Here is a 22,591-nt window from a genome sequence, read left to right as displayed (position 1 = left end):
CCCCAGAGCTCTCTTCGGGAGGCCAATACCCTCTTGAGTTGATGGCAGCTCCCTGGCTGACGGGTGCCGCCACCGAACCCCCACGCACACGCCGGGCAGCTTGGAAATCCTCCTGCTGCTGGTCGAGGTCATTCGAGACCTCCCGGGGCTCAACAATGGCACCCTCCTCTTCCTCTTCTTCCTCCTTCTCCTCCTCCTCATCCGAGGAGCCGAAGAGACTCTGATAGGAGCGTCGAGTCTCCTTCTCCTCGCGGAGTGGAGACTTAGAGGCGGTACGCTTCTTTGAGGGCTTGGCGCCTTCGGCTTTAGAGGCCTTAGCGCGCGCAAGACCCTCGGCAAGCGAGAGGCGTTTGCGAGGACTCCCTTCCTCATCGCCACCGGCTTTGGGAGTGCCCTTAGCCTTAACGGCCGGACTCTCAGAGCGCACAAAGGTCCTGGGACTGTGATCACCGTGATCACTAGCGGACGACTGCACGCTGTCTTCTTTGTGCTCACTGGGCACTGGGCTGTGCCCTCCCACAGAGCCCGCAGGAGCATCATGAGTGCTCTCGAACTCGGCATCGTCCTCACTGCCCGAGTTGAACTCATGTTCTACGAACCGAGGGTTCGGACGATTGTCTGAAGACGAGGGCGACGGACTGCGGCGCCTGCTTGCGCGCTTGTCCGCAGCCGCGTCACCCGAGGATCCGATCGCCTCGGAGGCCACCTGAGTAGCCTCCTTGAGTGCAGAGCCTTTGCCGTGAGGCTTAGTGCTCTTGGCCTGCGCCTTACCGGCTGCAGCCTTGGAGCGTGTCTTAGCACCGCTCTTAGCAGTGCCACGAGGCATGTTAACGGTCGAAGTGGAGACCTTGACGAAGAGCGCACAGGTTGCTGCTCGAGGGTCTAACTGTAAAGTGAGCCTCCGCCGCGCTCGCGCGGCCGAGTCGATGGTTTTCGACTTTGAGAATGAGAGTTTGTGACGAACATCTCTTCATTCTGATTGGTCGGTAAACCGAACCTAAGTGGGGGAGGATGTAACGGGGTACGTAGCACTAAGTGTACCCTGGTTACATGAAGTGTGACACTTCACACTTCAGGAGTATGACATGTCATACTCCGGGATATTTGGTACAAGGTACCAAGGTCATTCAAAACCAACCATTGGTTAAATGACATTGCATTTCTATAGGTAACTGATAGTTTGTATTAACCACAAACTTAACCTACCTATAAATATACTCAGTTTACAATCTACCTTATTTAGGTCACTTCGCTCTCTTTAATTAAAGAGGGGACCTGTGAACTGCCGTTCACTGAGAGTTTGTATACTCTCGGAAGATAACTTCCTCTAGCGCAAGGTGCTGTGTGACCCCGTCACAGGGGAGGAGTGTTGGACATTGATGTAAGAGCCAGCCAACGGGCAGGCGACCGGAAGCCAGACCCCCAAGGACCTTTACGCAAGTGCCGAGTGACAATGTTGAAGGTACGACATTTTGAATTGGTTTCACTATTGGGACCAATCAGATCGAGTGTAGGCGCGTGTCTTTTCAAATTATTGTGTAGTGTGCATGTAGAATCCAACTAAAAACTCCTTTGAATATATTTCTCACTTTCACTTCTACCTTCTGCCGAGCAAGTGCCAAACCAACAAAGGTGCTGGTGATGGCTATTGATGAGGCAAGTTTTCTACTTAAAGAGGAACACAAAAGGAGTAAATTATGTTGAGCTGGTTTGCAGAGCTGCGGCGGAAGTTAGTAAGACAGCGAAAGCAAGCAAGATGATGGTTTTCCTGGTGCTTGTTGACACCAATTCGCAGATGCACGACCCCTTACCATCACTCGTCTCATCGCGAAAGGCCAAACCGAAAGCACAGAGTTATTCTACCCGTTCGCTCTCACGCAGACGATGGATGTCGTGCTGAACGCGGGGAAACTGCCGCAAATCCTTCCGTATGACTATAAATCATTCGTTCTTCAGGGTGACCCCGATACGGCTTGGACCACGCTTGTTTCTTTGGGGCGGCCGCTGTGGTGTACTTTTGTCCCATCTCGAGATAGAGACGTTCTTCACGAAGCTCTTTTCTTGGCTGCAACTAAATTTTTGAATGGCTTGAGTCCTATTGAAGAGGTAAGTTACGCCGATTCGAAGACGCTGCATGGTGTCGCATCGATACTGTGCCGGATAGGCGTGCGCCCCCAGTCGAACGCACCTTTTGCATCGCAGGTCGTGTCGGATTTCATGGCTGTGCTCCATTACGTGAGTTACACTCGCGAGGAATACATTTGTGGCTACGTGTCGGAGCCTGTGTTGGCATTCGGAGCAGCGCAAATGTGGTACGAGAAGCTGTCTTCTCCGGGATCTGGAAGCTCGCTGCCATTGCAAAAGTACATTCTGCCTCACTTTCGAGATCTGCTACAACAGGGACTGCTCGATACCTCTGGTATTGGCCAAGTGGTGGCACGTATCTTCTTGTTGTTAGCTATGGACGCGACCATCATGGACGGACACCCACTTATTGAATTTTCACTCTGAGAAGGACAACATCGTTTTAAATGGAGAGTTTTGCTCGGTTGAGAAATTCCTCAAAGTACTTGACGGCTCGTTCGATCCTCCCTCTCATCCCGGCTCGAACGAAGGTAAGAGTACCAAACTCTTGGAAGTTGGGCTTACGAAGGATGGGAAAAAGGTCACAAAAGACACTGCGACACAAACACAGATGAACAACTTCAGATATTGGAAGAAGGGCTGGATGGTTGGCTTGGCTTGTCGGCTTTAGTCAATTCGTCGAACTGACCGTAATACCCACTACAGTGACGCTGTGGTATCTGCTGGGGCGTCGAGCGGCGGGTGTGCTGCCTCGTGGCCACAAAGAAGCGGATTTCATAATCCCGATTTTCCGCAGAGCCACCAACGAGGTTTCGTTTATTCTCGTCCGAGTGAAGAACAAGAAAGAAGCGGACGCATCGTTTCCGGACTCGGCATGTGAGCATCTGTGTTAGGAATGACGCAGAAAAGACATTGAATTTATCGAATTTCACATGACGCTCAGGGAAAGTAATCGGTCCAAGCCAGCCCAATCGTATCTCCTGTCTAAGGATGATTCGTATTCGCTATGTCTTCGAGGCCCGTGCCGGGCTCTAAAAGAGGGATCGAGGTCTTGGCCTTTATTATTGTCGCAAGAGATATCAATTTTACTTGCTGGAACCAAAAAAATTACTGCACTAGGTATTTGTCTTTTGAAAAACTGAATGACCTGTTTGACTGGGCCAGTGTAGTTGCGGTGCATGTGCTAAGTGGTCTCGTAGCAAACCAAGGTTGGTGCGGATACTGGGTTTCAGCTTGCGTTGGTTAGAGAGCGCATCAGCTTTCGACGTTGTGGTAACTGGGACCGTCATCTCCCATGGGATACGTACAGGTTGCACCACCAGATGTCGCGAGAATCGCGTCGTGTTCGTTCTAACAACTGGAAATTGATGCGCTTCTCTCTTTGCTCGAGTCGCAACGATCTCGTCCATCAAGACTTGTTGACGGTCTTGAGCCAGCACCACTGGTTTCAACGGGGAGCGCTCGCCCGTGAACCGGTTGCGTAGTTCACTGAAGCTTTGACAGCTTCCAGTTGTTGGCATGGACTTGTTGCCCTTTTCATTGTTATTGCTACTTTTTGACGAGTTTTCCATTGCACCCGGCCACGGAGTCGATGGTGGTAGGATCAGTTCGTCGTCTTCGAAGTCGTACAGCGACTCGGAATCAGATTCCTCGGACCGCGTTGTGATCACTACTCCTGTTCTAGGACGAGAGCGACCTGCACTACGGGCGTGTTGCTGCATCGAACGCAGTTGAGCCTGACGAGAAGCTGGTGATCTGGGTTTATTGCGGTGTCCTGAACTGCTATGGACATCGCCGTGTCCATCTTCCTCCTCCGGTGGACGGACGAGGTCCTCAACCGAGCGGTGCCGCCATTTCTTGGCCAAGTATACGACGCTGCGTTTATCCTCGTTGATCACACTGGCACTGGCCCCATACTCTAACAGCACTTGTGTAGCCACTTCGTTCCCGTTCATTGCTGCAAAATGCATAGGCGTGTTGAGCTTCATCGACTTGGCGTTCACGTCTGCCCCATTCGCGATGATATCACGCAGAAGCTGTCGGTCTCGACAGAAAGCGGACAGATAATGCAATGGACTGTGCGCTTGTTTGTTCTGATGAGCAGGGTTTGCCCCGGCATTCAGGAGAAGACGCACGATTTTCAGCTTACCACCAAGACAGGCCTGTAACAAGGGGGTTTGACCGTCCGCGTCGACTGCATCCAGCATCGCACCTGCTGTTAGCAACTCCGTCATCACATCGACCTCCTCTGTAATGACTGCCAAGTGCAGCGGAGTCCAGCCACCGTCTCTGGTTGCGGCGTTGACTTGCGCCCTCCCGCTCCGAATCAACGCCATCGTAACCTTACGGAAGTTCTTGATGATCGCTGTGTGCAAGCAACTCTGTCCGTTCTCTTCGTCTATACTACTGAACGTTGCCTCCTGTTGATCCATCGGGGTATATTTCAAGAAGACCGTGATAAGTTTCTCAATATCAAACGTCTGTTGCATAGCGAGATGAAGCGCGGTGGAGCCTCCGCGGTCTCGCAAGTCTGTCTTCGCACCAGCCAGTTTTAACAAGAGTTCAACACACGCGATATGTCCACGAAGCGCTGCAAGATGCAGCGCCGTTCGCTTCTCGTCGGGGGTCACAAGATCCACCAATGCGATGACATCATCTCGTATCGAGCTCTTCAGTAACTCTGCTAGAACACCGTCACTTCCGTTCGCAGCTGCAAGGTGTAGTAAGGAATTCCCGCTGCTATTAAGACTCAGCAAGATACCTTCCGTCTCTTTCGTTAACAATGTCACGAGGTATTTAAACAACTCGGTCAATCGACACTCCGCCATCACATGGAAAACACTCTATTTAAACACAACAGCTATAAGTCATTAGGTTCATTTCGGTATCTTCAAAGCAAGACCTACCTTCTCGAAATTATCTTTCGTGGTTAAATCGGCTCCCACCTTTAGTAATAGCTTCACCAACGCCACGTCGTTGGTCTTGCACGCTCGATGCAACGGTGGTAATCCCGCCTTATTGGTGCTTACGAAATATATGCTCTTGACGTCGTCAGAAGCGGCCGACAGAGTGACGTCGAGATATTCTAGTAGACTGAGTTGAATGGCCATGTTCCACTTGTCCGTGTCGGACTTGAGTTGAGTCAACATGGCGGTCTCCTGCCTCAATTTCTGTTGCCTTGATGCTTCATTGCGACTCTGTTCGGCATGTGTCTGAGTAGCGTAGTGGTCCTCCCACATCATCTGTCGAGTCTCAAGAGCTTCACGTTTGCCATTTTTCAGCACTTCGAGACTTTCGGCGCAGTCGGAAATCGCCGAAGTGTTGAAATCTTCCGAGCGATGCACAAATTCCCGTTGGTAAATCAGTGCTGCATGCACTTGTGTCTTTGGAACCTGTCGTCGGCGAGGGTCCTCGGTCATCAAACGGAGCCGCTCCTGTAGCGACGCCATCGCGGATTGTCAAGTGGCTACATTTAGAGCTTCCTTCAATATCTAATAACAGCTGAGTACTAAGTTATGCAGTTAATTGCGAGGTATTACAAAAACGACAAAGCGGCCGAAGAAGTGACCAGGCACATTGAGCAGCATGTTCGACTACGCTGCGCGTCAGTACCGCTGGTACAAGCTCGAGTTTGGGCTCACTATGCTCAGCGGGTGGGAGGTGGCTACCTTTAGTGCGTGCCCTCGTCTCCATCCATCCAGTATTGACCTCAATAGACCGCTCTAACATGACTTTCTAACCTAAATGAACAGACTGCTTCTTACTGCTCGTGACAAGTGTGACGGGCTACTACATCTACAGCGTTGGCAGCCATATCGCGGGGCTTCTTCAGAACTAATAGAGGGGGACTCCGGACTCCAGAGAGAAGATCGGTTCAAACAGAACGCAGGGACTTTGCACATAATAAAAAAAATGCAAGTGTAACGTTGGCGCATTCGGTCTTTTATGGTATTTTTACTTAAAACTTTAAGAGTTCGTTTCGTGCACGACATTCTGCGCAGCACTTATTATTAGGGAACTGTGCGTAGCCTTGAGGACAGAAGAACGGCAGAAACCTAAGAGCAGGATGGAGGACTTTGGCTGCGACGACTTTGAGAGTGCGTTGTTGGTACCTAATGAGAGGATGGAACTCTGTGCTTACTGTACATGACCTACTTCAGAGACGCTCAAGGTGATTGTGGTGGGGAACGGAAATGTGGGCAAGACGAGCATGGCGACGCGCTATGCCAAGGGCAGATACACGGGCACGTACAAGAAGACAATTGGGGTGGACTTTATGGAGAAGACGGTGGAGCTGCGTGATCTGGGCGAGACGATCAAGCTCATGATCTGGGTTACCGCTGGCCAAGAAGAGTTCGACACTCTCACGAGTAGATACTACAAAGGTGCATTGTGCTTGGTTTTATCCAAGAAGGGGGTTAAATAATTTATTTAATAGCTTCTTGCTAACTTAGGTGCTGGTGCTGTAATTTACGTGTTTTCGACGGTGGATCGCGCCTCGTTCGATGACTTGCCCAAGTGGAAGCGCAAAGTGGAGGAGGAATGTGGTCCAATCTGCAGTGTGCTGGTACAGAACAAGATCGATTTGGAAGACGACGCGGCCATGACACGTGACGAGGTTGAGGATATGGCTGACTACTTGAACATGCGTCTGTATCGCGCCTGTGTTCAAGACAACATCAACGTAGGCGAAGGTGCGAAGGCTGCGATAAAATAAAATAAACTGTCGAAACCACTAACACAAAACTATTTAGTTTTCCGCTATCTGTGCCGCAGGTTCCTAAAACGTGGCGATGATGGCGACGAAGCAGTTCACGCTGTCACCGACATCACGTCGCTGAGTCAAACTTCAACATCAAAGTCCACCTCGCGTCATAACGCACTCGAAGTCCGAACGAAGCGCGAGATTTCTGATTCCTCCGACGTCGATTCGGACCGCACGTCGACTGCTGCTCCGTCGCCGACACATGTGAGCAAGGCATTTCCCCCCTCCCCACCTACAGTAGCCGATCGTGACTATGCGAGCGACAGTGGAGATGAAGACCCGGATTCTTCGAGAAGGCGCCAGCAAAGCAGTAACGACGTCAACACTGATGGAAAGCAGGACAAACCACGGGACTCTGGCTTAATGACTGACATGGCAGAGGAGTCTCCACGCCGCGCTGCATCTAAACGCGATGACGAGTGCGAAGAAGACGAAGACGAGAGTGTGAATTCTTCCGAGACGCCCAGATTGAGACCAAGCAAACGACGCACAAACGGCAAGAAGACTCACCCACCGCCAGACTGCGTCATTTCTTGAGGCTCTACTCCGAAGTACGCTGCGAATAAAACCACACGATTCCGATTACTGTTTTCGTATTGACTGCACGGCCCCTTCCTTCGAGGGCGGTGCTTAAATGATTCCTTGGGCATATCGTACGTCCTTGCTACGTCTAAAAACTGTCTGCATGGCTTAATAGTGCTCGCCGTGAATTCTCGAGCGCGACAACGAGTACAGATCCGAGAGGAATCCATCCTTGTCTGCGTGGCTGGTGCGGCCGTATCGCGGGGCTCGTCGGCTTTGAGGACGGCCGCCGTCATCCGAGTACATACTGAGGTCGAGGCTGTCGAGCTCAGCCACGGGAGCAGCCTCCACGACGCCAAGATCGAACTGACTCAGACCCAGACCAGACTCGCCGAACGGTAGGGCAGCAACTTCAGCGCCGTCATCGCTATCACTCGAGATGACTGTGAAGCTGCGCGTAGAGCTCGGTGTCTTAGGCTCCGACGACTGGTACGGCGATCGGAACGGAGGTAGAGGGGCCGGGTGTCCCTTCATGTTCGTGTAGCGAGGCTCGTGGTTCTGCTTCCTTGGAGCTGCGTACTGGTCCAACGGAGACTGGTAACGCTCTTTAGGCTGCTGGAATGCAGAAGCCCGGTGTTTCTGGTGCGCACGGTTCTCTTGAACACGTTTGTTGCGTCCTTCTGTCTGCTGTTTGTGCGACTGAGGTGTAGCCGGGTAGGGTGAGAACTTGTCCTCCGCGTCCAGATCGGACAGCGACACAGTGTCGCTACGGTTGCTCTTACTCTTGGTGCGATCACGTGTAGCTGCACGTTCGCGAAGGTATTCGTCGTCGTCGTCGTCCTGACTGCTCCAGTCGCTTGCCCAGTCGAGATAGTTGGATCTCAAACTGGTGTCGGCCACAGAATGCGATGTCTTCGCCAGGGACTTGAGTGCGTTCTGGCGGTTGGACACAGTCCGCGGCCCACGCAATGCCACACGCTCCACCTCCGTGTCCGTGTCACCGCTGTCCTTAACGGCCTTCTTGATGGACGCCTCGAAGTTTAGCGAGTCGATGACGACCGTATTGTTGATGCAGAGCTTGCAGAATCGCTGCTGGTGCGGCCGGCCAGTCTTGGCGTCGATGTGGAAGATGAAGCGGTAGTCCGAGCACGACTTGCAGACGCTTTGGAAACAGCCTGCACACGGGCGGTTGGTCGAGATGAACGACCGGCCGTAGCAAATGTGGCACAACGAACTGGCCGGCCACTTGTTGTGCTGGGCGTGCCTCATAAGCAACGAGTACTTCTTGGCTCGCGCGCTCTTCACGCAATCGGTGACGTTCAACAGTGTTCCAGCGACGACATATTCCGCGAGACGTTGTGCAACGGAGTCCAGGTTGTACACAGTAGACCAAATGAAGCACTCGGCATGAGTGTCGTCGTGGTTACGGTACAGGAAACAGGTCACCTGGTGCTCGCGTTTGACGCCCTTAATAGCGTCGATCGGCCAGTCCGGGTGGTCGATCGAGTGCAGGACGTGGTAAGCTAGCTCGTTGCCCTTGGCATCTGTGGTTGTCCCCATACGCTCGTAAGCAAGCACATCGCGGTGCTTCGACATTCCCCATGCCGCCTTAGCAGCGAACCATTTAATACCGGCGAAGCGGTACGGTGCGTCATCGCTTCGTCGCTCCGTCACGTTCATAATGCTTCCGTCAACCAGCTTGTACTTGAGTAGAGTCTTGCACGCACGGAGATCGTCCGTGGTGTCGCAGTAGAGTCCGTCCATAACGTCCTCCACCGGTCCGGGAATGAGTCCTGTACCTTTAAACAGCGTCACCTGTGGGTCCCGCGTGCCGTACACGCTCTTGTAAATACTAAGCTGCTTGCGACGTCGGACGTGGATCCACGCGTCTTCGTTGGTGTGGCCGCTTTGTGCCGAGTACTCTGCTACTGCATCGCAAAGGAACGACGTCACGTTGCGGTCGTAGCGGGCCTGTTCCTCCGGCGTGAGTTCGATATGTGGGAATGGCGGGATATTCTCTGTCATGGCTGACTTGGTATTAAAGCCCCCGAGAGCTTGTCACAGAGCTCGAGTGCGTCCAAGTCGGCAAATCACTTTGTAAGCGACGACATTGCCAAGGTATTCGGGACGAGGGCGTTGTTCGTGATGCCAGAGAGACGCTTGGATGCACAAGCGAAGTTCGGATGCGAAATCACGAGACCGGGACGTCCGTCTTTTGTAGCAGCGCAGATCTCGAAAATGTATCCGGAGGAAGGGAGCCGCGTGTAACACGACCGGGAATTTGTGGGTCGGGGAGCTTCACAAAGAGAATCCGTCGACAACCTGTTCCCAGTACATGTAACGGACACGTTGTGCCTCGGTGCTCGGCTCGTCTGGAGCGGAGATATTGGAGACTTGTTCGAGTGGAGAGATCCAGCAAAAGGTTCAACGATGCTGCACGATGAGGTGAGTGGCAAAAGTTGTCGGATGTGAAGGTGGCGTGAATGCTGACAGGCACTCAGCATTGCTGAGTGCCTGTAGCCACCTCGGACACGGGTAGAAGCGTCTCCTTTTTTCGGTGGCAGGGGTCAGTGGACAAGGCGCCAAAATTCAGTAAGAACATGCAATGATGGAACGCCTCCAAGCAGCACGAGTGTCTCTACATGTACATTTACGATGTAGCGCTGTGGTCGGACATAAAACATCGGTGCAAACACTGTGGGAATACATATTTATGACGCGAAAAAATTATTTCTCTAAATGAAGTCGTCTTAAAGCCTCTTATATTACATTACCGGACCTGGACAAATAATTAGACCAAGCTCGTCAGAAACTCTATATCCGGAGGGTATTCCGACTCTTTGATTTGCATCGAGGCCTGACCGGAATGTGTGGTGTTGTGCAACACTTTTCTAAATATTTAATTATTTTACGTGTACCGTAGCACTTCAATGTGGTCCGTAGCCACTTCTTTGGAAAACTACAAGTGCCTTGAAGGTACTGCCTCCCGACAGACACGTCGTCCTTCCTTGTCAACGCAAGATTTCTACATCAATGGTAAAGTATTTCATGCACAAATATTAGAGCTCAAGCGGTACATGAATCCCTTCCTGGTGTCGAGTTTCGACAGTGTCTTACACACCTTTTGCAGAGCAAACTGCTCGGCGGAAAACACTTGAGCAAGCACAGCTGGTCTACAACTTTACCAAATTTGTTTCCAGCACCGTGACTGCCCACATGACGTGTCGCCGACATTACTTAATTAATTCACTCTGAAAATTCGGCTTCAGATCTAGATCGCGATCCTCCGTGCCATAGATAAAACCCTGGACTATCGATTGCTTAGTTTTTCAGTCTCGTTAGCGCCGATCAACGTCGACGCCGTGGATCATGTTCTGAGGCTCACGCTGTATGGGATAAAGGGATTGCCTGCTTCAGCGTTTAAAAATAAATAGTACCGAGACAGGTTTTTTGAATGGATACATGTAGTAAATATCAATACTTTTACTTAAATCTTATGGTGTATCAAATTGCTCGATTCTAAACCATAGGACGCTGACAATGCACCTTACCGGTATATATACTTCTGCATCCGGAATGCGTGGCCCACGAGCAGCTCCCATGTGGTGTTGGTGCCCACATGGGATCGACGAACCGAGAATTCTGCTCCTGAGCGTGATCGTGATGGCATGTCGGACAAGGATGCATGTGACTTATAATAGCAAATGTCTACATGTTCAGTCCGACACATGGCTAAAACAAAGAGGTCTGCATTTTGTTGCCGCTGCCGGGTTGTTTTCGCTCATGTGTTGCCACCTCGTCCGGTGCATAGCCAGCGTTCTTTTGTAGGGGCCAAAAAAAATTGGCAAGGTGGCCGTACTGTACCCATAGGAATGACAATCGCCACATCCCTGCGTAGGTCTCGAATCTTTTTATACCGATACATGGTTTTTATCGTCGAAAAGCGAGTGGCCGCTCTCAGTTCGACCAAAGCGCTGCTTTAAAAAAGCATTTTATCATCTAAACAAATAAACTTGATGTTTGAAATTTTGTGACACTTCGTGCGGAAAACCTCGTCGTTTACGCGGAAATATTGTGGGTTCAAAGTCGAAGTTTCCAAGATGGATTGGTTGAATCCAAAAGTGGGAGTTTGATCTGCTCACAGCTCACTAATAAGCTACCTGACTTTAAGGTCTACTGTGTTCCTATTCAGCTTGGCGAATGAAAAAATGTTTCTTCTAGTTGAGACCACGTAAAACAAAATGATACTTACGAACCTAAGTACGAATCGCGAATTAAGCACTCTAAACGAAAGCGGGGCGTCTCCTCTACCTCTTGAGCCCTTATACATGTAAGCTACAGAATGCTTAAAACGGAAGAAGTTGTGGTCGCTCAAAAATATTATCTTCATTTATGGGCCCTCGACGATACATTTAGGAGTGTTGTGAGCTCAATATTTTTTCGATTTTAACAAGCTATTGCTAAAAGCAATTAAACAAGGGTACTTTTACAGTTTTTTCGATGGAAGTTTACAATAAATGTTACAGTTTCGGCTAAGTGCGAAAATCAATTGGCCAACTTTAAGCTCGATTATCTTGAGCTTTAAGTTAATGGTTTATAAGTATTATTTTGTTTGACGCAGTCTCAGTTGCTCTTATTCGGAGGAAGCCTTTCATTCGGCTTTATTGATGCAACCTCTAGCTTCACTTGATTTTATCGCAAACTAAGTGACACAATATCTTGGACAGTGAAAAAATCTGAGAATCGTCGTTGTGCTGTCGTACCGTTGGAAGCAATGTTCGCTGCCATCTCGCGGTTCGAGCGTTCACGACCAAGCACTGCTCAATTTAATGGTATTCGACTAGCAGCCCGCTGGTCGACCATCGCAAAGAACCTGAAGGTCCGGACCGCGTCGTACGGAGCCACTTAGTGAGCGAAATGGCTTGGTCTCCTTTACTTCGGCACCGATATGATGGACCCGTGAATTCCTCACGCTGGGTTGACATAGTACATGTGCGATTTGTCGCGGTCTCCTTCTCTTGTCGGGGTCGTGTATCTTGTGAAAGCCGACGTAGGAACTTAGACGTATTAGATGTGTAAAATATACTTGTTTCTTATTTGTTTTCTTGAGCACTTCTCGTAAAAGAAGGAAATTCACGACTGAGAGCTCTCTCACCAGCTCTCTACCTTGCCAAAGTACCTCCTATCAACACCAGTACCTCTAGTTGTCGTTCGTAAACGGAGTCGGCGTACCACTGTCTGAACTCCTTCGTTCCGTTTTAGACTAGGGACGAGGTAATCGGCGACGGGAAACGAGACTGATCGGGCCTGACACTCTTCTTACGCCGCTCGCTAAATTGCCGTAGACAGTCGTCCAGAATAGCGAGTCCTTCCTCTAGCCGAAGACCGTGACATTTCTCCCCGACTGCAGCTCGGAGTCCTCGCCGAGCCTCATCCTTTCCAACAGGTCCAATCGCCGAGTCGACCGACAGATCAGGAACGATCGATCTCGTTCCAATCGACGTCGAATCCGAATTTCCTTGCGCCACAGAGGTCGTATCATTAGGACCTGCACGCAAATGGTCGAGGCTAGCTCTCTCTCTCTCCTTTCTCGTAGTTCCTTCCGACTTTCAAGCTTAGCCCAGCCCTTCTGTGCGGCCTCAATTCCAGAGCCGTCGACAGTCTTCACCCGTGACGCCTAGTAGTACTTCGTAGCGTGGCTATAACAGCCCAGTACCAAGACGAACACGTTCCCAATGAGACTCGCGACCGAAAATTCCAGCACCACGTCCACCACTAGGGTAGCTAAGGCAACACCCATCCAACCACATAGGGCACCTTCCACGCCTTCGTAGAATACTCTAGGCAGGTAGAACACAAGTGACAACAACAGTTGTCCCACCAGACACACGCCCATCAGGTACTCGCCCACTCGATCGATCGAGGCTACCGATCTTGTAAGCATTCTCCCCGACTTGACCGACAATACGGTACGGGCCGTGCCAAGAAAATGCCAACTTCTTCGTCTTGTTTTCGCCAACTTTTGCCCTGAAGAACTGATAGACCCAGACGGGATCGCCTACTTCGTACGTGACCTTGACTTGCTTATTCAATCGCTGCTCGTGACGATCTTGGGCCTCCAATAGCTGTCGTTCCACCAGGCGCCTTGAGTCGCGTAACGACAGATACAACTTTCTCCGGTACGTGGTAGTCTTGTTGCTTTTCCAGTCCTTTCCGGTGTTGAGGAAGGCTAAGTCGATCGGCAGTATTGGGTCACGACCGTACAAACTGAGAAAGGGAATTTCCAAGACCTTCATGATAGGCAGTCCGATAAGCCAATAGGACTCGAGGTAAATAGATATCCCAATCGGTCTGAGTTTCACTCACGATCATCTTAGGCATTCCCAGCAGCGTCCCGTTAAACCGCTCTACCAGTCCCTGAGTTTGGGGGTGGTAGGCGGCTCCAAACAACTTCTTTATCCCTAGCGTCTGGTACAATGATCGTGCCAAATCCGATGTGAAGTTCATTCCTCGGTCACTAAGCAGTCGTTCCGGAACGCCGTGACGGCAAATGACACCTTCGAGCATAGCGTCTACCAAGGAGATCGTGTCCAACGACGCCACCGCGAAAGCTTCAGCCCATCTCGTGAAGTAATCCACGAACACCAAAATATACTTGTTCCCTCGTGGAGTGACCACTAAAGAACCGACGGCGTCAACCACCAACAACGAGAGCGGTACCGATAACTCCTGGATCGGCATCTTCTGCATTAGACCAGCTCTCCAGGGTCTACGACCTTTACCACCACTACATATGGCACACTCTTTCACGTACTTAACCACGTCCTTTCGCCATCCGTGCCAGTAGGCATGGCGCCTTACTTTGTCCAATGTCTTCGTCTTTCCCAAATGAGCAGAGAATATGTCAGCGTGACAATAATGTAGAGCAGTCTCGATAAACGGTAAAGGGACGACAGGAACTGTCACGATCCGCGCAGGACCAGCACGAGCCCCTAAGTGCACGAGACGTATAAGGACCTCGTTCTTCATCAAGTGGTGCGGGGACATCTTTAACACCGTCACCCTTAGTTGAGGATCCAAGGCCAGCGCACCGTCCTTCAGAAATGCTCTCGTGGCACGCATCCACGGCACCCGCTCTTGTTTTTTTCACGAACTTGTCATAGTCTAACCCGAACACGTCGATCGTGGAGGGCAGGGAAGGTGGAGCACCAGCTTGTAGTTCTTCCTCTTGTTCTTCCTGGGTGAGCTCGTAGGCAGGGACCGCCTCGTCGTTCCGCTCCCCGACTGGAAATGAACCGTCGGTCACATTTGAGCCCTCGTTCCCATCCGAAACGATCGTTCCAAGTTTGTCAGGCGGATCGTTCCTTTCTTCGTTCAAGAGATCTTTCATCGTGATGGCCCCTATCGTTTCCTTCCTCGCGCGATGATACAGCCTCGACAAGCCGTCGGCGTGCCCCATGGAAGTTCCTGGCTTGTGATACACTTTAAACCTCAGTTGAGACAACTCCGCAGCCCATCGTGCCAACTTCGCATTCGACGTCCTTGTGTTGTCACTAAAAATCCACGTAAGGGCTTGGTGATCCGTATACAGGTCAAACTCACCGTGGTCGAGATAGCACTTGAACTTTCGCGTCGCCCAGACGATTCCCCAGCACTCAATTTGGGTGGTGCCACAGGGTCTTGTTGATCCAAATCCTTTGGGATCCTATCAACATCTTACTCGCGTAGGCAACCGCTCGGTCACGCTGGTCGACTTCCTGCATCAGACAGCCCCCCACCGCCAAATGGGACGAATCCACATAGAGCTTGAGCCTCTTGCTAAAGTTGGGATATATCAGAATAGGAGGCTTCACCAAAGCCCGTTGTAGTTGTCGGAACGCCACTTCGCAATCTTCGTTCCATTTGAACTCCACTTCTTTCTGCTTTAGTCGTTCCAAAGGGGCGGCAATGGCAGCAAACCCTGGTATATAGCGTCGGAAGTAGCTCGTTAGTCCTAGGAAAGCACGAACGGTGTGAAGGTCGTGCGGCCTCTCAATATCCATCACTGCCTTCGCTTTCTCGGGGTTCGGTAGTATACTCGTAGGCGTCACGATGTGTCCCAGGAACGCTACTTGGTCACGTCCCCAGTGGCACCTCTTCATTTTCAGCTTAAAGCCCGCCGAGCGGAATCGTTCCAACACTTGTCTTACTCGAATTAGGTGAGTAGGGAAATCGTCGCTAAACACCGCACAGTCGTCCAGATAGACGAGGCACGTTCTCCACTTCAGGTCAATTAGGACGCTCTCCATTAGTCGCTCAAACGCAGGAACGGCGTTGCATAACCATAAGGGCATAACAAGCCATTCGTAAAGGCCAAATTTGCTCGTAAAAGCCGTCTTCTCCATACTGTTCGGTTCCATCGGGACATTACAGTATCCTGAAGCAATATCCATAGTGGAAAACAACTTGGCGTCTCCAAGGACGTCCAAAATGTCGTCGATCAACGGCATATGGTAGCTGTCCTTGACCGTGACCGCTTTGAGCTTCCTATAATTAATGCAAAATCGAATCCCGCCGTCGGGTTTTCGAATCATCAGTACGGGGCTAGCCCGGGGACTGTTTGAGGGTCTGATTAGGCCAAGCTCGAGATATTCTTGGATCTCCGCCTCCATTACGTCCCCTTCAGCCTTCGAGACTCGATAGGGCGGCTGCTTTATTCGGCACGCTCGTTCCCGTATCGATGCTGAACTTCAAAAGGTTCGTACGCCCCGGTTTCTTGGACGTCTCTACGAATAAATCCTTCAGAACACCTAGCATCTCGGCAAATAGCCTCCTTTGTTCCGCTCCCAGCGACGAATCTTGGAAATCCACTTCAAAATCGTCGTCTTCTTCGTTCTGCATTGCGGTGGCTATTTCAACGTCAACGGGTCCCACTTCCGTTCCTTCGTTGTTGCCAGCGGCACTTATCGCTGCGCTTACTTCATTCGTCGTTCCACTTCGGACCTTCGTTCCAAAAGCAGATTGAGGAACGAGAGTTACAGCTGCCACGTATGCACCCGACGGAATTTCAACTTCTTCGGTGGACGCGTTACAGACTTCCACTAAGGCCATCCCATTCCTCACGGTGCACATTGTTCGGGCCACTCGCAAGTTCTCATCGGTCCCTGGAACGCCTTCTACCAGAACGGTGGAGCGATCTTTCATCGTTCCACGAATTTTAGACTTGACCAGCGCTAAGTGACCAGGCTTCAAGCGAACTGCTGAAGTCGTCGTGACTGCATAAGTCTCCTCCACTCTCGAGATGCCCAACGGGATCACATCTTCCGTCCCTTTCAGAGTCATCGTTTGGTCTTCGAGATCCATTACTGCTCGGAACGAGCGCAACGAGTCCGTTCCCAATATGGCATCCACGAACAAATGGTCGACTACCACAAACGGAAGAGTCATATCGATCGTTCCAAGTGTTATTGGGAGTTTGACCACACCACGTACTCGTATCTCGTGTCCCGAAACGCTGTCTAGGCTTCCAGTGTAGGGCTTGAGGGGTTTAGACGCTCGACCAAGCCGTTTCAGCACTCGCCTGTTCACGAGACTCGCCACAGCTCCCGTGTCTGCCAACATCTCTGACGGGCAACAGTCGATGAAGCCACCGGTTACTGCCTTCAGCCCTCCCACACTACAAATGACGCGCTTTCCTTCCGGCACAACTCCTGCCCCATCCTGAGAGGCACCGTCCTCACTCACTGCTTGCGATCCCGGCGACCTTCGTGGCCGCGAAGCCCTTCGCGCGTAGATGGCATAGATGTCGGATTGTTCATCGGCTATTTTCAGCCTCTCCTGGTTCAGCGCTTGGATTGGAAGTCCAAACGTCACCTCCTTCAACTGATTTAGGGCAACGACATCCGGGACGGGTCCGTCTATTTTAGAAGCTTTTATTTGTCGCGTAATTTGTCACGGATAGTAGAAGCCTCTGTCCGGAAATAGGAACGAGCCCATGTCACCGCTCGATTTAGGAACGAAGGAGTCGTCGTTCCACCTACTTTCGCTAGGTGGTCTCGAAGAGACTCCTCGTCCAACACGTTTTCCTTGGTCTTGTCTCGCAGCGGGGGAACATCAGCCCTCGTTCCGCTTCCTTCCGCCGGATCAGTCTCTCCCTTCCCACTTTTGCCGTAATCGTCCCTTTCCAGTTTGAGCATGTCGTACACCCTCTTACGAATTTCGGAACGCCACCTAAAAGGTAACGACACTCCTTCTTCGGCTCCGTTTATCACAGTAGGGGACTCGTCGAATCCAACGCAGACGTTCCGTATAAACTCACTCTCAGCGGAGTCGTCCTCCGAAGCACTGTCACCGTTTTCTTCTTGGGTGATAGCGCCGACGGGCGACGCAGTCTCCGTCGTTCCCGTTTCGTCCTTAAAGTTTCGATTAGCACGCCTGGCCGCTGCAGAATTCTCCAGTGTCCTCTCGTACCAATCTAGCCAGTACTCTGGCTACCTCATTTCTCCCGTAGAGACTTCCCTTGTGCGCTCTAGCACTTCTCCCGGTATTCCCAGTTGCTCACTCAGTTCTGCAAGTGACGGCTTCTCCTGCTTGTTAGCGTTCTGTGTTACTCGTGACTGAATCTTCCCATTATCCAACGGAAACAGTCGCTCTTCCAGCTCCTTGTCGTACTCCTCGGGTTCACTCTTCACTATCGGATCGTCACCGCGCTCGAGCATATCCAGCTCCTCGTCGGTAAACAGACGTTCATAGTCGTTTGATGAGTCCGTCGCCTTGGTACGTTCCGTATTCAGTTCAGCTTCAAGAACTTTAACGACCTCCTCAGGAGCATCCACTACTCCGATCACGGCCGCAAACAGGTTAGTTCTGACGCCTACCACGTCTTCCGTCTTTGTCTCGAGTGCCTGCTCAGCCCATGTATACTTGTCGGACAACTCGTCCGCTTCCGCTTTTCCGTTGCACTCTTCATGGGTCCTCAACGCATCCTCGGGACGTTCCGTTGTCCCTTGATCGGCGTTCTGTGCCCTATGGGAACGATCCTTCGTCCCATCTTCACTCTCCAATGTCACCAAAGAGCTTTCCGCTGCTCCTTTCTGGGTCTTTGACGCATCCTCGGGACGTTCCGTTGTCCCTTGATCGACGTCCTGTGCCCAATTGGAGCGATCCTTCGTTCCACTTTCAAGCTTCCTCGTCATTGAGGAGCTTTCCGTTGCTCCTCCTTCTCGTTCTTTCTCTACTTCCGGTCCTCTCGTAGAGACTTCTTCTTCTCCTTCGTACTTCGAACCAGTCCGTTCCTTCAGACTGCTCGTTCCAATCACAACATCCGCATTTTCAATCGTCACGCTCGCAACGGGAACGTTTCGAGCGCTTACTCCAGTATTCACACCAATCTCGGGAGCCCTCTCAGGTCCACCAAATCCACTTAGCTGTGAACCTTCATCCCCTTTTGTGTCGCCAACCTGGCAAGAGGGAAGAGCGACACTTCTTTCCTCCCTCTTGCCCTCTTCATTGTCGGGGCATTCCAGTCGGTGTAGCCGAACCTTGAGCAGTCGTCGTTCCACTTGCTACGGCATTCCTCGAGAGACTACGTAGTTTCTCGATCTTGGGACAGTTGGTCACGCCATGACCCGGCTGTCGACAGAAATAACACTCCGCAGTCCGACGATCTCCAAATCGATTTACACTCGTTCTCCTAGGCAAGCTACACTCCATGGAGTAGTGACCAAATTGATTACAGCGATTACACAGGCCTCTCGCACGAGGACACGTCTCTCGACCACACCCTTTTCGTTCGCAGCGTCCGCACACCACTTCTCCTTCTGCGGTACGAGTATCGGGGCCCATACGAATGTTGGGAGGCCTCAGTTCAGCACTCACTCCGCCGTTGGAAGGACTAGATCGTTCGAAGCCACTGCGCCAATGTACCCATCGCTCGTTCCAGAATGTTTTTGCACGCTCCGATTTAGCAGTTGCAGCTCTTGAAGCACCTGTAACTCCGTCGAGGGTACATTCTTCGTGCCCAGGGGTTTCATTCCATCCTTTGGAAACTCATCGTCTTCTTCGATAGGCAGGTGGAGATTCTTAAACAACAGAATACGACAGGCTTGCTCAATAGACATAATCATATTACCGTTAAGCACCGCTCGCATCTGTTTGTTCCTTATTCTTTCCAGGAAGAACTCGTACCTCATGCGGGGTTCGGGTAAGTTCAGCGCGTCGCATATTGTCTCGAGTCGATCACCCCATTCTTCGGCCGACTCGCCTCGTTTCCTTGCAGCCGTCTTAAGGCGGGTCCAGGTTTGGGCCGGAGTCAGGCAAACGAACCGGTTGTGAAATCCGGAACGAAGCGACTCAAAATTATGGATTCTCGAGTTGTACCACCATTCTTGTCCCTTCTTACCCTTCAGACACTGTTCGAAAGCCGTCAAGCGCAGATGATCGTCCATGCCCATCGTACACTTCTCGAACGAACGCCAGAACGCCGCAGCTCTTTCACTCGAGGCCGTGTCCAAATAAAATGGAACGATCACCTTGACTGCGTTCCTCAATTCGTTCGAGATTCCCACCATCGGAGCGAGCCCTCGGCCATAGTCATGCGACTCACGTCCCGCATATTGAGCCATGGGAGCCGTTGGGGGAGGCGTCGCATACCTCGGGTATCGTTCTTGGTCAAACCCCACGTTTCCACTGAGTCTCGGGTCTCCTTCGTGACTTTGGAACGATCTTTCGTCGGTCGGCTTCGTTCCCCAATTCAGCGTTGTCTCTGGTCTCGTCCCGGCCTGCATTGAAGGCGTAGTCATAGGCGTGGACGGGTAAGCAGGAGGCATCTACATCGGGTTCCAGCCCGGCGGTAACATCGGTTCGAGGACGAATATTGTCTCGGCGAGCCATACGCTCCACTTCCTTCGTACGCTCGCGGTGCTCGGTCGGAAGCCTTCTCGTACAAAGGGATGGTGTCGAGGGTCCGCCGGTTCGAACTTCAGGGTTAGATCGATACACGGTTTCTCCTCTCCCGGGACTACGGGTTCCACTCCTCCGGGACTCCAGTAGTCGATCTAACTCGTTTATCGAGTGTCGAGGCGGAGCCTCCCACTCTCTCGACCCTTGCCCTTTCGACGAAGAGGGTTTGGCCCCTCCGGACACACTTGACATAGCCATTTGCTGCATGGCCTGGCCGATGGTGTTGACGATAAAGGCTTGAAGAGCCGGGTCCACCGTCGCCGTCCCTTCGCTCGTAGGCGTCGTTCCGTCCCTATCAGGATTCGTTCCATGGCTCGTGGGCGTCGTTACTCGGTTCACTGGCGTCGCTCTTTGACTAGCAGGCGTCGTTCCACGATGTATCGTCGTGGTTGGAACTTGCGAAGTCGCACTGGACGCCCAGTGACGTTCCACCCCGCTCATCGGTTCAGCTTGAAAGTCAGTCGTACTTCGAAAGCGCGACCAAGATGCAGGAACGTCGCTCTCATTCAGCCTTCCAACACCCTCCTCCCGCGGGTACTCAGCTGTCGTCGCCGAGGGCGCCTCCCGCCCAGTCTCGTCCACGTGAGTCAGCGACGGTCGGGACGGATCCAGCGAGAACGACACTCCCCTTCGCGTTCCAGAACTCGTCGTCTCGGTCTCTCTTGCCTCTCGTGACCGCGCCTGCTCCTCTCTGGGAGTCGGTCGATCTGCTAGAGTCCCGACAAATGCTTGGAAGCTGGCTCTGCCCTGGGGTGTCCCCAACATCGTCATGAACATTCTTCGGTTCTCCTCTGCTCGTGGTGACGCTCCAAACAAGCTTTCGTCGTCCTCCTGGGCCGCTCGTTCCCTCAGCCCTTCTACAGCTCGTTCCGTTCGGACCTCAGCCGTCTCTCTGAATTCACCATGCGTTCGGGGATCCACTTCGCCGCCTTCGCCTTCCTCAGCTGGGGCATCAGCGATCTGGTCCTCGTCAGCATCCGCCAGGATCCGTGCGAGGCGCTGCTCTTCGTCCTCTATTGGATCGTTCCAATTTAGGGAGCTCATCTCGTCTCGGCTCCCTTGTACCTTCGCCCGAGTACTGCGACGCTAAGGTATTCCAAGCGGCTCCCTCCGCTTCCTCTCTATTACGTTCCTACGAAAATTGGCTAGAAGATACCCTGCTTCTCCACCAAATTGTCGCGGTCTCCTTCTCTTGTCGGGGTCGTGTATCTTGTGAAAGCCGACGTAGGAACTTAGACGTATTAGATGTGTAAAATATACTTGTTTCTTATTTGTTTTCTTGAGCACTTCTCGTAAAAGAAGGAAATTCACGACTGAGAGCTCTCTCACCAGCTCTCTACCTTGCCAAAGTACCTCCTACCAACACCAGTACCTCTAGTTGTCGTTCGTAAACGGAGTCAGCGTACCACTGTCTGGACTCCTTCGTTCCGTTTTAGACTAGGTGTGACGGGGTCACACAGCACCTTGCGCAAGAGGAAGTTATCTTCCGAGAGTATACAAACTCTCAGTGAACGGCAGTTCACAGGTCCCCTCTTTTATTAAAGAGAGCGAAGTGACCTAAATAAGGTAGATTGTAAACTGAGTATATTTATAGGTAGGTTAAGTTTGGGTTTAATACAAGCTGTTAGTTACCTATAGAAATGCAATGTCATTTAACCAATGGTTGGCTTTGAACGACCTTGGTACCTTGTACCAAATATCTCGGAGTATGACGTGTCATACTCCTGAAGTGTGGGGTGTCACACTTCATGTAACCAGGGTACACTTAGGGCCACGTACCCCGTTACATCCTCCCCCACTTAGGTTCGGTTTACCGACCAATCAGAATGAAGAGGTGTTCGTCACAAACTCTCATTCTCAAAGTCGAAAACCATCGACTTGGCCGCGCGAGCGCGGCGGAGGCTCACTTCACAGTTAGAGCCTCGAGCAGCAACCTGTGCGCTCTTCGTCTAGGTCTCCACTTCGACCGTGACCATGCCTCGTGGCACTACTAAGAGTGGTGCTAAGACACGCTCCAAGGCTGCAGCCGGTAAGGCGCAGGCCAAGAGCACTAAGCCTCACGGCAAAGGCTCTGCACTCAAGGAGGCTACTCAGGTGGCCTCCGAGGCGATCGGCTCCTCGGGTGACGCGGCTGCGGACAAGCGCGCAAGCAGGCGCCGCAGTCCGTCGCCCTCGTCTTCAGACAACCGTCCGAACCCTCGGCTCGTAGAACGCGAGTTCAACTCGGGCAGTGAAGACAATGCCGAGTCCGAGAGCACTCAGGATGCTCCTGCGGGCTCT

The 22,591-nt window shown here is 51.9% G+C and overlaps 3 protein-coding genes across 3 annotated transcripts; 1 reads left to right on the top strand and 2 right to left on the bottom strand.

Annotated features, from left to right (window-relative positions):
* Positions 1-3,313: 3,313 nt before the first annotated feature.
* PITG_10128 (uncharacterized protein) lies at positions 3,314-5,534 on the bottom strand (the record flags this gene model as incomplete). The annotated part of the gene is made up of 3 exons (XM_002902609.1): positions 3,314-3,343; positions 3,393-4,505; positions 4,992-5,534. 3 exons carry the CDS (start codon positions 5,532-5,534, stop codon positions 3,314-3,316), a joined length of 1,686 nt encoding a protein of 561 aa, XP_002902655.1.
* A 573-nt stretch (positions 5,535-6,107) lies between these two features.
* Positions 6,108-7,257, top strand: PITG_10127 (ras family GTPase, putative; the record flags this gene model as incomplete). The annotated part of the gene is made up of 5 exons (XM_002902608.1): positions 6,108-6,182; positions 6,246-6,470; positions 6,540-6,779; positions 6,840-7,160; positions 7,232-7,257. 5 exons carry the CDS (start codon positions 6,152-6,154, stop codon positions 7,255-7,257), a joined length of 843 nt encoding a protein of 280 aa, XP_002902654.1.
* Positions 7,258-7,540: 283 nt separating this feature from the next.
* Positions 7,541-9,397, bottom strand: PITG_10126 (uncharacterized protein; the record flags this gene model as incomplete). The annotated part of the gene is made up of 2 exons (XM_002902607.1): positions 7,541-7,984; positions 8,036-9,397. 2 exons carry the CDS (start codon positions 9,395-9,397, stop codon positions 7,541-7,543), a joined length of 1,806 nt encoding a protein of 601 aa, XP_002902653.1.
* Between the last annotated feature and the right edge of the window lie 13,194 nt (positions 9,398-22,591).

Source organism: Phytophthora infestans, genomic scaffold, assembly GCF_000142945.1.
Source record: "Phytophthora infestans T30-4 supercont1.17 genomic scaffold, whole genome shotgun sequence".
NCBI classification, from domain to species: domain Eukaryota; phylum Oomycota; class Peronosporomycetes; order Peronosporales; family Peronosporaceae; genus Phytophthora; species Phytophthora infestans.
The sequence above is the reverse complement of the archived record's forward strand: the minus strand, read 5'-3'. Positions and strand labels throughout refer to the sequence as shown.